Source organism: Pteropus medius, unplaced genomic scaffold (assembly GCF_902729225.1).
Source record: "Pteropus medius unplaced genomic scaffold, Ma_sr-lr_union100, whole genome shotgun sequence".
Taxonomy (NCBI): Eukaryota; Metazoa; Chordata; class Mammalia; order Chiroptera; family Pteropodidae; genus Pteropus; species Pteropus medius.
In genome coordinates this window covers 772,651-787,405 of record NW_024345481.1, presented here as the reverse complement: position 1 = coordinate 787,405, position 14,755 = coordinate 772,651, and the positions used below count along the sequence as shown (strand labels likewise).

The following is a 14,755-nucleotide window of genomic DNA, read 5'->3' as shown; positions in this document are numbered from 1 at the left end:
AGGAATGGAAAATGGTAGACGCATGCTGGCCTCCGGTGTGTGAAGTGCTGTTATGGAGAAGAATGGCCTTCATTTGCATCTGCTCGGAAGTACGAAATTGAGGCCAGTGGTACAACTAAAAAGAAGGTAGTTTTAGGTTCAGCATAGAAAACTTCCTTTGAACATTGAAAACATTCAGAAAGGAAGGAATGCACTCCTTGTCATTGGAGATGTTTACTCACTCTGAGACAATCATTTTCATTGGCTATTAATCGCATATTGCATATTGATCATAACCTTTGTTCTCACAAAGACACACTGAAGAGAGAGTTTAAATATCTCAAACTCGATGGCCTCTAACTTCATCCTTAGAAAATCTTTCCAGATATAGGACTGGTAACATTAGAGAAAGTAATCGAAAGTACCACATCTCTTCTTTCCCCGCTAAAAACTCATAGTCATTGGGCCGTAAGGTAGAACAGTTTCATACATATACCCATACTCACACCCACACCCGCAGCACACCAGGATGAAGATGGCTTTGAAAGCAAAATAGAGAATAAGATTCCATTTGCATTTCTTTCCCAAGGGATAACTCTGCAGATTGAAAGTTTCGTCTAGGATGACTAATTTGAGAGTCATAGGAAGTTGTGTGCAGTTCTTACCCTTGTCTAAATGTCACTCTTGGGATGCATGCATTGCAGAGCCTGGCTGGGTACTTGCAGTGCTTTCAACCTAAGAAGGAAGACACCTTGTATTTTCAAATTTTGAGTTAACTGCAGAGTGCCCAATAGAATCTGTATGCTTCTTTGAACAGCTTGATGTGAAGCTATTTCTCTCAGTAGAAATAAAGAGAAAATAAAAGCATTCTTCTCTCACTGATTTGTTGGCAGTTACCATATGATACAAATTTTTTGCTGGTGATTTTCTTCTGCTGCTGAGGATTTGGTTAAATTCCCAGAGGAGCTAAAACTACATAAAGTCATTGCTATGGAAACAGCTACCCAGTCTTTGCTTGTATTTCTGATGACTTGCTATGGAGAATCAGATTGTGTATTTTGCTTTTTTAACCTATTTGTATTGGAGAAGAAAGTAGCTTTTTATTTTTCTGACGTTTAAAATTTACTTTTTTCTGCCAATTAGAAAAAGAAATAAAAGCCTTGAATTTCCTGTGACCGAAATATCATTCAGGATGTTTTCATGACAGGGACTGATAGAAGTTTCAATATGGCCCAAATCAGGAGTTAAGATTTTAAATTAAGCCCCAGGCTCAAGATTTGTTTGCTAGAGAAAGAAACTATTTCAGAAAAGATGCTTAAAGATTAATAACTGAGCCCTGACACAAGCAAATAGCATGAAATATAGCCTGCTTTTTATTTCGACAATGAGAGACATATTTTGGAGTTTGTATACAATTAAAATGTGGTTGCTAGAATTCTATGCTGAATCTAAATATCCTTTTAGGCGTTTCTACTCTGCTGTGTAAACTATTAAAAAATTCAGAATGTTAATTGCCTTTCCACATTGGTGGTTTCAGAGTTCCAGAGCCCCAGAGCTCCCTGGATTCTTCAGTCTCTCTATAAGGCATTGGGGAAAAGGGGTGATTGGGGTTAATGAAATGTTCATCTCAGTTTTTCTCTATGCTATACCTTTTTTTTTTTAAAGAGATTATTTGGCCCATGACTTATGCTTTTGTGATGATCACTCACATTATATGTCTCTACTTAAATATGATAACAACATGGAGAAAATTTCACTATACTTACTCCCTAAATGGAGCGACTATACCCTGGATGGTGAATAGCTAATAAGCACTAATAAGATGAAACCCAATTTATTCAAATATATTTTTCAAGTACAGGTATAGACAATTAATCTGGGAATCATGTTGAATAAAAAGCGTTTTTAGTGAAGAGACAAGCACACTAGAGCATGCATGACATCTCAGGCAGTGGCATAAAGGAGCCAGATTTGGGGATTTAACAAATATTACAAAAATTTTTATACAATCTGAGTGCAAAAAGTACAGATGCTGTATTATTTTAGCTAGCTACTTCAGAGATTGCTATAGGAATTGCGTGGCATGTCTCTTTAGGAAGAAAATAATAAAAAGAAAAAGTTGAATACTGAATTCCATTCAATTTAGCATTATTTTTATTTTTGAGTACCTAATATCTATTCAAGTACATTGTGGTAATAGGGATACAGAGATGAGCAAGATACAATTTCTAGTCTAAAACATTTTAACATCTAATAGGGAGAGTGGGAGGAATAAGATGCACTTAACCAAAGAAAGCAGAGTAAAATAAATGCTACCAGGAGATATAAAGTACTGGAGGCATTTAAAAGTGTGCAGGGACTCAAAATGTGGACGATTGCAGCAAAGTGATCTAAGATGTGATCTAAGTGAGTGGTTCTGTGTGTAGAGAGAGGAGACGTGGGGAAGATAGAAGTTTGGATGATGTTGAAAACTGAGCTAGTCGTTAATTTATTTCAATAGATGATGGATGACCATTTCCAACCAGAGTAATCATAAATTGAGCTATACTTCAGAAAAATTATGTTAACTTTCGAATGTAGAGTAGAAGAGAATAAGAGGAGATTTATTCTCTTAAAAATAAGGAATTAGAAGAGTTTGGAAGCTTTTATAATAGCTGCGGTGGCAGTGGAAATAGAAATTAAAGGAGAGACTTGGAGAGTTCTTTAGTATGCTTATCAAGGTGAAGACTGATCTTGACCTTTGTATCTCTATCACTTAATTTAGTCCCTAGAAAATTTCCTATTGATTTATGTTTTTGAGCTATAATTTGAAAAGTGATCTGAAAATGAGACTATTTACTCCTAGGAAAACCTCGGATCTATAATTAATAATCTCAGTCACTGATGACCCAAACATCTACTTCCTCTGCTCCAGGTGAGGTGGCTAAAGATCTCTAGAAGATGGCATGAAGTAATACTGATTATCTGTAAATTTGTACAATATAATTAGTTCATTTTTAGTTGTCAGACCTTTCTCTCATCTTTTTCATCCTTACTTCATATTACTTTTCCTGAAGCTAAGGGTTATGAATGGGAGATGGAGGGAAGTCACTAAGGCAAGGGTTTTGAAGATGATGACAAGCATAATCTAGATTTTGGAGGTATGTAATCTCAGAGGGACATCAACAGATTGGAAGATATAAGGGGTTTAAGGAATTGGAGGTCACAACTAAAGATATGTAGATTCAGAAGAGAGAGAATAGGAAAAAGAAGATCCTTGTACTCAGAGAGAAGTAAATTTACAGGTGAAGGTTTTAGATGTTTAACAATCTGAAGAGTTGGGGCGAAGGTATTTAAAATGGTCTGCTCTGGGTGTCAGATAAACTAGGCATACCTCTGCTCGTGGGCACAGGAGTTCTGTCAGAACACTGAGTTCATTCCAGACCGAACCCGCAACTGTCATGAAAAAAGCAAGGCTTTGCAATCAGTCATATTTGACATTCCTTTAAATGCTATGCTACAAGAACAGTGTTTTATCAAAATTTTTGACCAAATTTTTTTTTGTTTATGTAGAATATAGAAAACAACATTGGGAGACAAAATAAAGACTATTTTCATATTTGATAGTAAAGCCATTTCTAGATCAGTGGAACCTGAGCCAAAGGGAGGGGCCATAGGTTTATCCCCTTGTTGGTCTGGCAGCAATGCAGAAGTTCCTACTGTGTATATGTGGCCAAGTGGACATGGGTGGTTTTAAACGTTACCAAATGGTCTTCAATTTTTTTTTCATTTTTATAGCTTCCTGCTTTTGAGTCAATGCTTGGCTTTCTAGTTTTGTATGTGTGTGTGTGACTCTTTTCATATTTATACACTTCAGCATTTTTTTGTTTCATGGGGAGCAGAGTGGGCAGGGGATGCATAAGAAGAACTGATCAGATAACTCAATAGCAGATGGTTTATGTGGCAACTAGTGAGTCCTGTAAGGGGTTTGGATTTTGTTCCAAGTGCAATGGGGTGTTTTCAGAGAAATCGAAGTTGAGGAGTGTTATGGTGTGTTTTACATTTCTAAAAGATTATGTCACTATGTAGAGAATGGATATTAGGAAGTTGAAGTAGAACAGTTGTGTAGCTATTGAATGAGCCAACAGTGACATGATGATGGTCTGGACTAAATTCGTAGCGATGGGAAGGGGTGTGGGAAAATATACAAATTTGGGGCACAGTTAAGGATAAAATATAAGAATGTAAGATTCATAAATGTTCTTGTCTGTTTTAGTCTATTTCTAGGCTCTCAGATATACTGCCTAAACACACAGTGGACGGTCAAAAAATATTAGATGGATAAGTCGAATAAATGGATGGATCAAATGTGAAAGAAAGAGAGAAATCAAAGATAAGCCAAAAGTTTTTTAGCACATTCGGTCCTCTATAGCATTAAATATAATTGCAACTCTATAGGATTATTATCATTTCCTGGGAAAAGATTTCCTAGTAGAGATTTAATGGCCATATTTAAATACATAACTCTAAATATATACCTCAGGTCCTTGCATAATGTCATTTTATTCAATGTCATGTGAATAAAATGACATTATTATGTTATGTTGACGAGATGCCATAGGAACTTAACTCTTGTTTATATCAATTAGCCTATGGTAAAATTGGTCTCATTATATGTTGTTTACTAGCAGTTTCATGAACCTATCAATAATGTTGAGTGAGGACTTACTGTACATTGAGGATTTTCTGTAAGGCAAAAATAACGATGTTATGCAAATGATTATAGATCACAGTAGACTATAATAGAAATAAGGAAAAGAGAGCTCCATCTTAAAAAGGCAAGGGCATTAATCTGTTCCAAACCTTCGTTTTCTGCTTAGTGAAATCGAGATAGGGTCACTTCTTCCTTCCTCTTGCCTGACTGCTCTTGTCCTGTAGTGTCCTCCCTTCCCTAACCCACCCTTCTTCTGAATCTTCCATGTCTATATGTTGTTCTGACTTGTCTCCATTGTGGAGTCACATGGTTGATGAAGCCAAGGTTGACTATTTATCTATAGTGCATGGTATTTTTATTCTTGATTTTAGGCAATTTTCCAGTTTTTTTCCTATTTATTTCCCATTCAGCTTTCATCTCATAAATATATTTTTAGAAGAAAAAAATCCTGACCATATGCTTGTGTGTGTGTGTTTGTGTGTCTGTGTGTGTACATGCCAGTGTTTTTTGTTTTCCTAGGATGTGGGCAGATATAGAAACTTTATGTCTATATTATATATTTCAGCAAATCCTGGGTGCTCATATGATTAGAAGAATACATTTTAAAAACAAATGGAACATTTGTTTTGAGAATGTAAAGCTATGTATCAGATGCTTGGGCAATGGACTCAACCTAAGATTATTTCAAAAAATGACTGCCACCGAGGCAATGATAATAAAATAAAAGAACAACAATAAAGATCATCCAATAGAGAGTAGGTTTGTTATCAATAAAAGCAATAATATAGTAGAAGAGTATTGAGTTGCCTTACTTAATAGAAACATCAAACACCCAAGAGAAAATAGATAGATGACTCAGTAGAGAATGTAAAGCAAATATGGAAAAATAAGGAAAATTAAAGTGAATCTATTGTTTTCTCAGACTTACAAGAGTATGGGTAAAAATACCAGCTTTATACTTGGATGTTCTCTCTGACTTTCAATCTGTTTTTTTCTCTTATAGAATTTTTTTACTTGCTATATATTTTTCAATCACATCTTTCCCAGCTAGCATTCTTCCAACATTGCATTCTCTGTTTTTAAGCACTTATACCTTTGTTATATATAGGGCCACAGCCTCTCAACCTTGACTCTCACCTTCTGCTCCCGATTTGAACTAGTTATTATCCTCAGGTGCCCAGTTCAAACATCCAAGCAGAGAATCTGATCATCTGAACTGTGCCCTAGGCTGCTGGCCAGCTCATGAATTTCCTGTCCAAGAGTCTGGTGCCCTGTGGCCCTGTGAGAAGAGAGTTTGACATATTAAACATGGGCACCTCAAAAGCAGATGCTCTGGGTGGAGATTTTTCTCTTGGAAGACAAGAGGAGTGGGAACAGGCATCTGAGCACTGGCCTGGCCAGTCCAACCAGCTGCCATCTCAGTGGCTATAGATCGTCTGATTTGAAACCTTTTTCATTGAACTTCATTCAAAATGTTTAAAGCGGTGAGCTTTGGTCAGAACCTAGTTTGTCTCTTTGTGACTTTGGTCGACATTTTTAATCTATGTCTTGACATTCTTTCCTTCACATCAAGGTTAATAACACTTTCCTCATAGGGTTGTTACCAAGATAATGACCTAAGGTTGATACAGTAGTTAACATGGCGCATGTCACATAGTCAAAACTCAATAATGTCCACCAGCAGCAAGGGCAGCAGACACAGGCAGTCTCTCTCAAAATTATACTGTGCTAATGTTCTTGTGTCGGTTATATCCTTACCCTTAAGATGAGTTATCCAGATTTATCTTAGTTGTATCAATTAAATTTGTCTGTCATTATGATACAAGTTTTTTGCTGTGTAGTAGAGTTGTCAGAGTCACTATTTAGAGAAAGCCTGTACAACGCTTTTGATCAGTTGACATCAGGTGCTGTATTAAATAACATTTGTCAAGACTGAAAGGCCGCACTGAACGTCCAAATAACTATGTAGTTATTTCTTCTCTTTGTAACAAGCGCCTTCCCTGGTCTTTCCTTTCTCAAGCACTTAGAACATTGCTCAGAAAACAGGGAATTCTGTTTCTACCTAAACCTTTCCAAGTGTTTCATGTTTGGGAACTAACATTATTTCCTTTGAACATCATTTAGACTTTTCCAATCTCTAAAAGTTTTGCTTTTAAATTCGAATATGAAATATGGTGTACGAACTCTCTTGTCTCCCGAAGCCAGCATTTATGTTCTAAAGAGAAAATAAGAACCGCTTTCTAGAAAGCACAAGGAAACACCAAAAATAAGATAGTGGGGGAGGCAAAGTTAAAAATACAACATTTAAAGAGAGAATCTGCATACAATGTTCTTGACAGCCAAATTCTGGGCCTACTGGAACATGCCTGTTCCGTCAGAAGCAAACAATAGGCTGGAATACGTAGGAGGATGAGAAAGGAATAGCACAGCCATTTGGCATAATCTTGGAAAGGAGCGAACTTCTAACCATTAGTTCAAAACATTGTTTTGTCTCATTTGCTAATGTCACCAAAAAAGATCTTGTTAAAAAAAAAAAAAATACCGTGTCTTTCTTGTGTAGGAAATGTTAGATTGCTGACCTGAATTTCGAGAAAGTTTACTAATCCCACCCCTTAAGATGGCCTAACAGATGTAAATAGTCATCAGCATTTACTTCAAAATCATGTCAAGTCCACATAGGAGATAGCGATGCTATAGAGCAGGGATCCTGGAATACTCCTTTGAGCAAAGCCATAAGTACATTTTTTTTTTTTAAATCAAATGTGGCACAGAGAAAATAGATGCTGCTTTTTGGACAAGTCCCAACTTTTTTATTGTGACTCCTGTCCCTTTTTTTCCCCAATGAGCTGAGGCTGGTGTTTCATGACAAATTGATGGCAAACAGTCTAGCCTTGCTACTCAAAGTGTGGGCCATGGACCAGCAGTTCTGGCATCACCTAGCAGCTTATTAAAAATTTAGAATCTCAGCACCATCCTAGACTTTCTGAGGTAGAATCTGCATTTTAACAAGATCTCTAGGTGATTTTCGCCTAGAGTTTGAGAAGACTGGTTTAGAAGCCCATGGACAGTACAGTGTGGAAATAAACTTTTATTCTTAAGTCCATCACCAATTTACATTTGGGAAAGATTACCTACTGTTTTCCAAGAATCTCTATTTTTTTCTCATCCATAAAATAAAAGCAGTTTTCATCTTTTTTGACAAAGCACTTAGGCTTGATGAGATAGTCTATAAAGTGCCTTCTGTAGGGAAAGGAATTAGAGTCTTGATATTTTATGTAAGACTAAAATACACTCCTGAGAGAAAGGATAACAATTGCATTAGAAATAGTTGACTGTCTGACAAAATTCATTTATTTTGTATCAGAAGACAAAAGAGGTGGAAATAATTAACTTGGCTTCTGTTTCCAATGAGAGAGAAACCAATGATTTTTTTCTACCAGTTTTTTTTTTTCTCTTTTGACAATCTGGTAAGAGAAATAATCTTGTGTTTTCTAAAATGAAATTATAATTTAGATAAATATTTACATAAAAATATGAAAGAGAATTTTACAATATTTATGGAGAAGCTCCTTAAAGGTACAGGGATAGCCCTATAGGGTTAACAAGCCAGCATTAGTCTCTGTGCAGCAATCCGGAGGGACTCTCTCTTTGCCTTGGGCTCAGATTCAAGTTGTGTTTCTTGTATGTTTACATCCTTCGGGTCTCCCTGCCCCTCCGCCCCCCCCCACCACCCCGTGAAGACCTAAGCACCAGCCATTAGCATCAGTAAAAACAATATAAAGCCCTTGCCTAAGTGTGGACATGGTTGGATCACAGGAATGTCTCCCAAGTATCTAACAATAGGTTATAAAACAAAAGAGCCAATAAAGGTATTTTTCTTGACTCCTCGCATTATTATTTTATTGTCCTTATGTTTGTGGGTGATTCTGGAATCAGGTTCTTAGAGGTCAGGCATAGAGGCTTTCAGTTTCCTGTTTCCTCTAAGGAGAAATGATGATGGAGAGGCAAGGACGTAGTGGCGATTTGCCTTTTATTTCCCCATATTTTCCCAACTGTTTTAACTTTATCTGAACATACTATTATCTCCACATTCTAAAAGAATCCAAATAGAGAGTGTTTGATATTTGAACATTATTTGGTCATATTTTAGGCAAATTCTGTATTAACTTTCAGTAATCTTAATAGGTCCACTTTACTTGGTGTCAGTTTTAAAGTTACACATACAAACGCACATGCACACACAAAAAACTACATTCTCATTGTTAATAGCCCAAAGTTTAAGTCAGGGGAAGGAATATGTGTGAGGGAGGGAGATAACCTCTGATATTTTTAACAAAAGATAATATATAGCTATATAAATATATTAAACAATTATGAAATTATCCTAAAGGCAGTCCTAGTTATTTTTCATTTAAGGAATGTACTTTAAGACACATTATTTCAAGATTCTAAAGTTTATTTCACCTTTACCAATTTAACATCTATTGACTTAAATACACATTCTTAGTATAATCATTTTACTCTGACATAATTACAAACTAATGTATTAGTCAAAAGTAATTTTATTTTTGATCATAATCTTTAGTAGTGCAATTAAGCACAGAGAAATTTAAAAAATCATTCTGTTTATCTTCTTTGTTATATATTTGTTTGATTTCCATTTTGAAATTTGTTAAATATGTATTATTTAACTTTAAAAATACTGTGGTATTGGAAAATCTCAAAAAAAAATACTGTGGTGTTGAAAGCTGTGTAGTTAGGCTTTATTCGAAGTAGAGCTCCACCTGCTTAGCTATTAAAAAAGGACAAAAATTACTGTATCCTTGTGTGTCTGAAAACTCTCAAAGTCCTTAATCATAATGTTCCCTCTAAGACTCAAATGTATTTTCATAAGACATTCTAATGTCTCCAGCTTAACTCCAGGACTTTTACCATGCTTAATATTTCTGCTGTGTATGATAATCAGTTACCTTGATAATCTCTTAAAAAACTGTTTTTTTGTTTGTTTGTTTGTTCGGTTGTTTTTTTTTACAGCTTGAGATAGAATTCATATACCATAAAACTCAATTATAAAAATGTACGTACAGTTCGGTGGTCTCAGTATCTTCATGGAGTTGTTCAGCTATTGCCACAATCTAATTTGAGAACATTTAAGAATTAATAGTGCAAGCATACAAGACACACACACACACACACACACACACACACACACACAAAACAAAATTCATATGCTTTAGCTGTCATTCCCCATTCTTCTTCTAAGTCAACCAGTAATCTATTCTTCGTCTCTATAGATTTTCCTGTTCTGGACATTTCATATAAATGGGCTCATATATGTGGTCTTCTGTGATTGGCTTCTTTTACTTAGCACAATGTTTTCAAGGTTAATGAATGTTGTAGTATGTCCAGTACTTGATTTCTTTAAATTAATGAATAATATTTCATTGTGTGCATATGCTACATCTTGTTTATCAATTCATCAGTTGATGAACATTTAGACTGCTCCAGACTTTTGTCTATGTGAATAATGCTGCTATGAACATTCGCATACAAGTTTTTAATTCTCTTGAATATATACTTAGGAGTAGGATTGCTGGGTAGTAAAATAGCTTTATGTTTAGCATTTTGAGCAATTGCCAAACTGTTTTCTAAAGTGGCAGCTCCATTTTACATTGCCACCAACAATGTATAAAGGTTCCAGTTTCTTCATATCTTCATCCACACTTATTATTTTCTGTCTTTTTGATTTTAGCCAACTTGATAGGTGTGAAGTAGTATCTCATTGTGGTTTTGGTTTGCATTTCTCTGATGACTAGTGATGTTGAACATTTTTTAATGTGCTTATTGACAAAACCCCACTATTGATATCTGCACACAGCCTGAGTGAAAAAGTCTAATTGTTTTTCAAATGTAGTTTGGAATATTTTCACTCTTTTTTTTGATATTTTTGGTAGAGAGAAAAGTTTACTGACCAATACTTCAAGTCAGTTGCAAAGTTAGTCTGACATCTTTGCTTTCCATTTAATGAAAGAGTATTGGGCATACCTATTGTGACTTCTTGGCAGTAAATGAAGGAAAACTAATCATTACTTAAAGATTTCTAATCTTACAAAAGTAAACTGTAAAGTAAGTGAAATTTGCTTGATTTTGATGCTCCTAGCCTACTAGTGCATGCTTTTCTCTACTGTTTGGAGAGGCCCATTTTTAGTGCATCCTAATGCCATATTTTTGTATGGTCCTCTATCAAGCTTGTTTTCAGGACAGAAAGTGAAATGCACAGACACTAAGGAGTATGTGGTGGAAAAAGAAATCTCAGTGTGTATCTTTTCCAAGATTATCTTCACGGAATGAAGGAATAAAGGGCTGCAGTTCTTAGTGAGAAATTAAAGCAATCAAGAGATGAAGATTTTCTTTGGGTAACCTTCTGTGTCATCTGAGGCCCTTCCAATTGCATGTGACTTAAACCACCCCAGAGCATCTTACCAAAGGCAATATTTTGGATCCCATAAGCTGAGAGAACTCCAGTGCTATCAGCAAGATGCATGTCTCAGCTCTGTCCGATGTATTGGCTCCATTCTCACTATTCTTAGGATGATTCCTGGCATCTTCCAGCTCACATCATGATACCACTCAGTTTAGGAAAGAAGAGAGATTGCTTCTCTGTTATCCTAAAGTCTTGGAACTGAAGTCCTTGGCCCAAATTAGCCTGATCTGAAACCCATGCTCATTCCTAAATAAGTGACTGTGGCCTGTATGATGGAACTGCTATTGGATCAGCCTAGCATATGCGGTCTCCTGGATCTTGGGTAGAGTCGCTTCAGTGAAAGTACTTGGGCCGAGGCTGGCGAGGCACGGTCAGGAAGGGGAATAGAAGTAGTGTGAGGAATGATCATGATCCACTCAAAGCCACAGACCACAGGCAGTTTCTATCTCCCAAAGAACAGCTCTATGAAGGACATTAGAAAGTCAGGGGCAGTGGTTCTCAAGCTTGAGGGTGTGTATTAATTTGTTTGGGTTTGCCTGTCCATCACTGTATTTTAGAAGCAGATAACTTATTTGTTTTCACAGATTTACAGATGGAGAGGAATTTTGCCATAAGATGAATCATTCCCTGAGTCTCACCAATACCAGATTTAGATGATATTTGGATTAGATTTTGGACTTAGAGCTGATATTGGAATGGATTAAGACTTTTGGAGATGTTGGGATGGTGTGAATGTATTTTGCATGTGAGAAAGACATGAATTTTGGCAGGCTGGATGGTGGACTATTGTGGTTCAGTTGCGTTCTTCAAAAATTCCTATGCTGAAGTCCTAACTCCCAGTACCTCAGAATATAACCTTATTAGAAATTGAATAGTTGCAGGTATAATTAGTTAAGATGAGGTCAGTAGAGTGAGCCCTAAACTGGTATGACTGGTATTCTTTTATAAAAGGGGGATATTTGGACAGAGACATGCGCACAGGAAAAACAACATCTGACGATTGGAGTTACGCTACCATAAACCAAGGAGCTACCAGAAGCTAGGAGAGAGGCCTGGAACAGATCATTTTTTAGTGCTTTCAGAAGGAACATGGCTCTGTTGTAACAAAGTGCCAAACACTGAGTGGCTTAGTCAACAAAAATTCATTGTCTCACAGTTCTGGAAGTCTGAGATCAAAGTGTCAGCAGGGCCTTGTTTTAGGACTACAGTGTCTAATGCTCTCACCTGGACTTTAAGTGGGTTTATTGTTATTGCTTTTTTTTTTTATTTTAATAGAAGAAACAAAAGCGCCTGAAGATGATGAAATGGAGAAGCTCTACAAATCATTAGAGCAAGCTAGCCTATCTCCTCTTGGGGACCGACGACCTTCAACCAAAAAGGAGTTGAGAAAGTCCTTCGTGAAACGGTGCAAAAATCCGTCCATAAATGAGAAACTCCACAAAATCCGAACCTTGAATAGCACATTAAAGGTAAAAAAAAAAAAAAAAAAAATTCAAACTGTGGATAAACTCTGTGGATGTGGGGCAAGGAGTAGCTAGTTCTGCAGAGAGATTCCTGCCAACCACGAATTCATGGAGGGGAAGGCAGTAAAAGCAAATCCAGTCTCTGTGGGGGTGAAATGAATCTTGATGTTCTTAAAGCCCTAGAACATTCTCGCAGTAGCACCAATGCACTTGTCTACAATAGGCCTTGCTCTCGTGTCAAATTTCAAATGTTAGTCTCCTAGAAGGGAAGGCCCATGTATAATTTGTTTTTTGTACACTTTTACCTGATATGGTCGATGTTGGTGAGAGCTTAAGATTGTCACCTCATGAGAATGAACAGTAATATTAATAAGATCTTGAGATTTCACCTGATTTATCAGAGGGTGTTGTTCTGTACTATATTCAGAAGAAATTCTTTAGATTTCAAATACAGCAAAACCTCAGTGACGCCCAGCTGTAGGCCCTGTGGCCAAGATGCACCATGAGAGCCAGGCAGTGGAAAATACATACTTTGTGGTAATAGATCAGCAGATATTTTCACAATAGGAACTGAAGGGCAGTGGACAGGATGTACTGAAGCTACTTTCGGGGCCTCCTCTAACTAAAATGTTTCTTTATAACAAAAGCATCCTGCTTTCACATTTAGATTGTAGCATGAACAGGAGGAGGTCACAATACTTTACAAAATAGTCCTGAATTAGCAGAAGATTTATAGATTCTGAAAAGCCTTGATAGATCCTGCGATTTAATTCTGGTTTGTACATTGTCCTTTTGCATCAAGAATTTGAGTCTCTTTCCAGGAATAAATATCAGCAAGGCTACAAAGCCATGGCTAAGTGACTCTTAGATGTCCCGGTTAGTCAATGGAAGACCTAAGCACCCTACAAGGCTGCAAAAATGAGGCTGAAAAATGAAAGGCAAAGGGGTTTTTTAATTATACAAAGAAAATCCAAATGCGGAGAAATTTCCTTACATTTAATGATGGAAAAACAGCACTAGCACTTGTTTCAAAGGCAATATACTACATTTCACAGTATGTACAGAATTCATAAATATTTCTGGTCTTTCCTTTTTATGTTTATTTATTTTATTAAATCCATTGGGGTGACATTAGTTAATAAAATCAAATAAGTTGCAAGTGTACAATTCAACAATACATCATATGTATGTCGCATTGTGTGTTCACCATCTAAAGTTAAATTTCCTTCCATCACCAAATATTTGACCCTCTTTACCCTTATTTGGTCTTTCAATGAAATATGCCACAGTATCTTGGGATGTTACTCTTATTCGTGATGACTGATATAAGTGAGTATCTTTTTTATTGAACAAATATTTCCTGAATCTTACTATGTACCAGGCCCTATTCTAGGGTGCTGGAACCATTGAGTGGACCCCCATCGACAATGGGAACCTAGAGGAAAACAGAATGCACTGTGATGGGTGTGGTAGTCGGTACAGGCTCGGGGTCGCTTTGGTAGTTTCATGGAGGAAAGCGGCTGCTCACCTGAGGCCATTAGGGCCAGTGCCATGGAGGTGCTGACAACTGGCGGATGAGTAAGAGGAGAGGAATCTCTGGGTAAGAAGGAAGGGCATTCGAGGAAGCAGACCTGGCCCGGGTACACGTGCATCAGTGGACAGTGTGCTGTAGTCCGCGTTGGGAGAAACAGGAAATGGAGGCTTATCAGGGGGTAGGCAGGGCAGGCCATTTCTAGATAGAGAATAATTGTGTTCTAGGCTTTCCACAGAACAGTCTCAGGGTTCTAGGCCATCAGAGGACCGTGCCCTGGCCTGGCCGCTGGGAGGCCAGGTTGGCACAAAGAATTCAAAGTTTCTACCAGCTCATGTTGTTTGTTCTCTGGACCTCTTCCTTTCCATGCACTGTGACCGTGGAATTGAATTCAGCTCTTTCTTTTCTCACCGGGTATTAATTATCTATTGCCAGGTAACAAAATATCCCAAACTTAGCAACTACAAACAATAAACACTGACTATTCCGCAGTGTCTGCCGGTCAGGAACCTGGGCGCAGTTTGGTTAGGTGCTTCCCGCCCCCAGGTCTCCCGCAGGGCTGTAATGCAGGCGTCAGCCCGAGCTGCGCATCCCTCCCCTGGCTG

General features: G+C 37.2%; 2 protein-coding genes across 7 annotated transcripts in view; one reads left to right on the top strand and one right to left on the bottom strand.

Moving 5' to 3' along the window:
* Positions 1 to 14,755, bottom strand: part of OPRM1 (opioid receptor mu 1) — a 147,238-nt gene that overhangs the window by 41,239 nt on the left and 91,244 nt on the right. The window lies entirely within an intron of this gene.
* The window catches only part of IPCEF1 (interaction protein for cytohesin exchange factors 1), a 129,855-nt gene that overhangs the window by 104,693 nt on the left and 10,407 nt on the right, over positions 1 to 14,755 (top strand). For all 6 annotated transcript variants that reach the window (XM_039873848.1, XM_039873849.1, XM_039873847.1 and 3 more), the window contains one exon: positions 12,432 to 12,625. In XM_039873848.1, the coding sequence (XP_039729782.1) occupies positions 12,432 to 12,625 (194 nt within the window). The remainder of the gene's footprint in view (positions 1 to 12,431; positions 12,626 to 14,755) is intronic.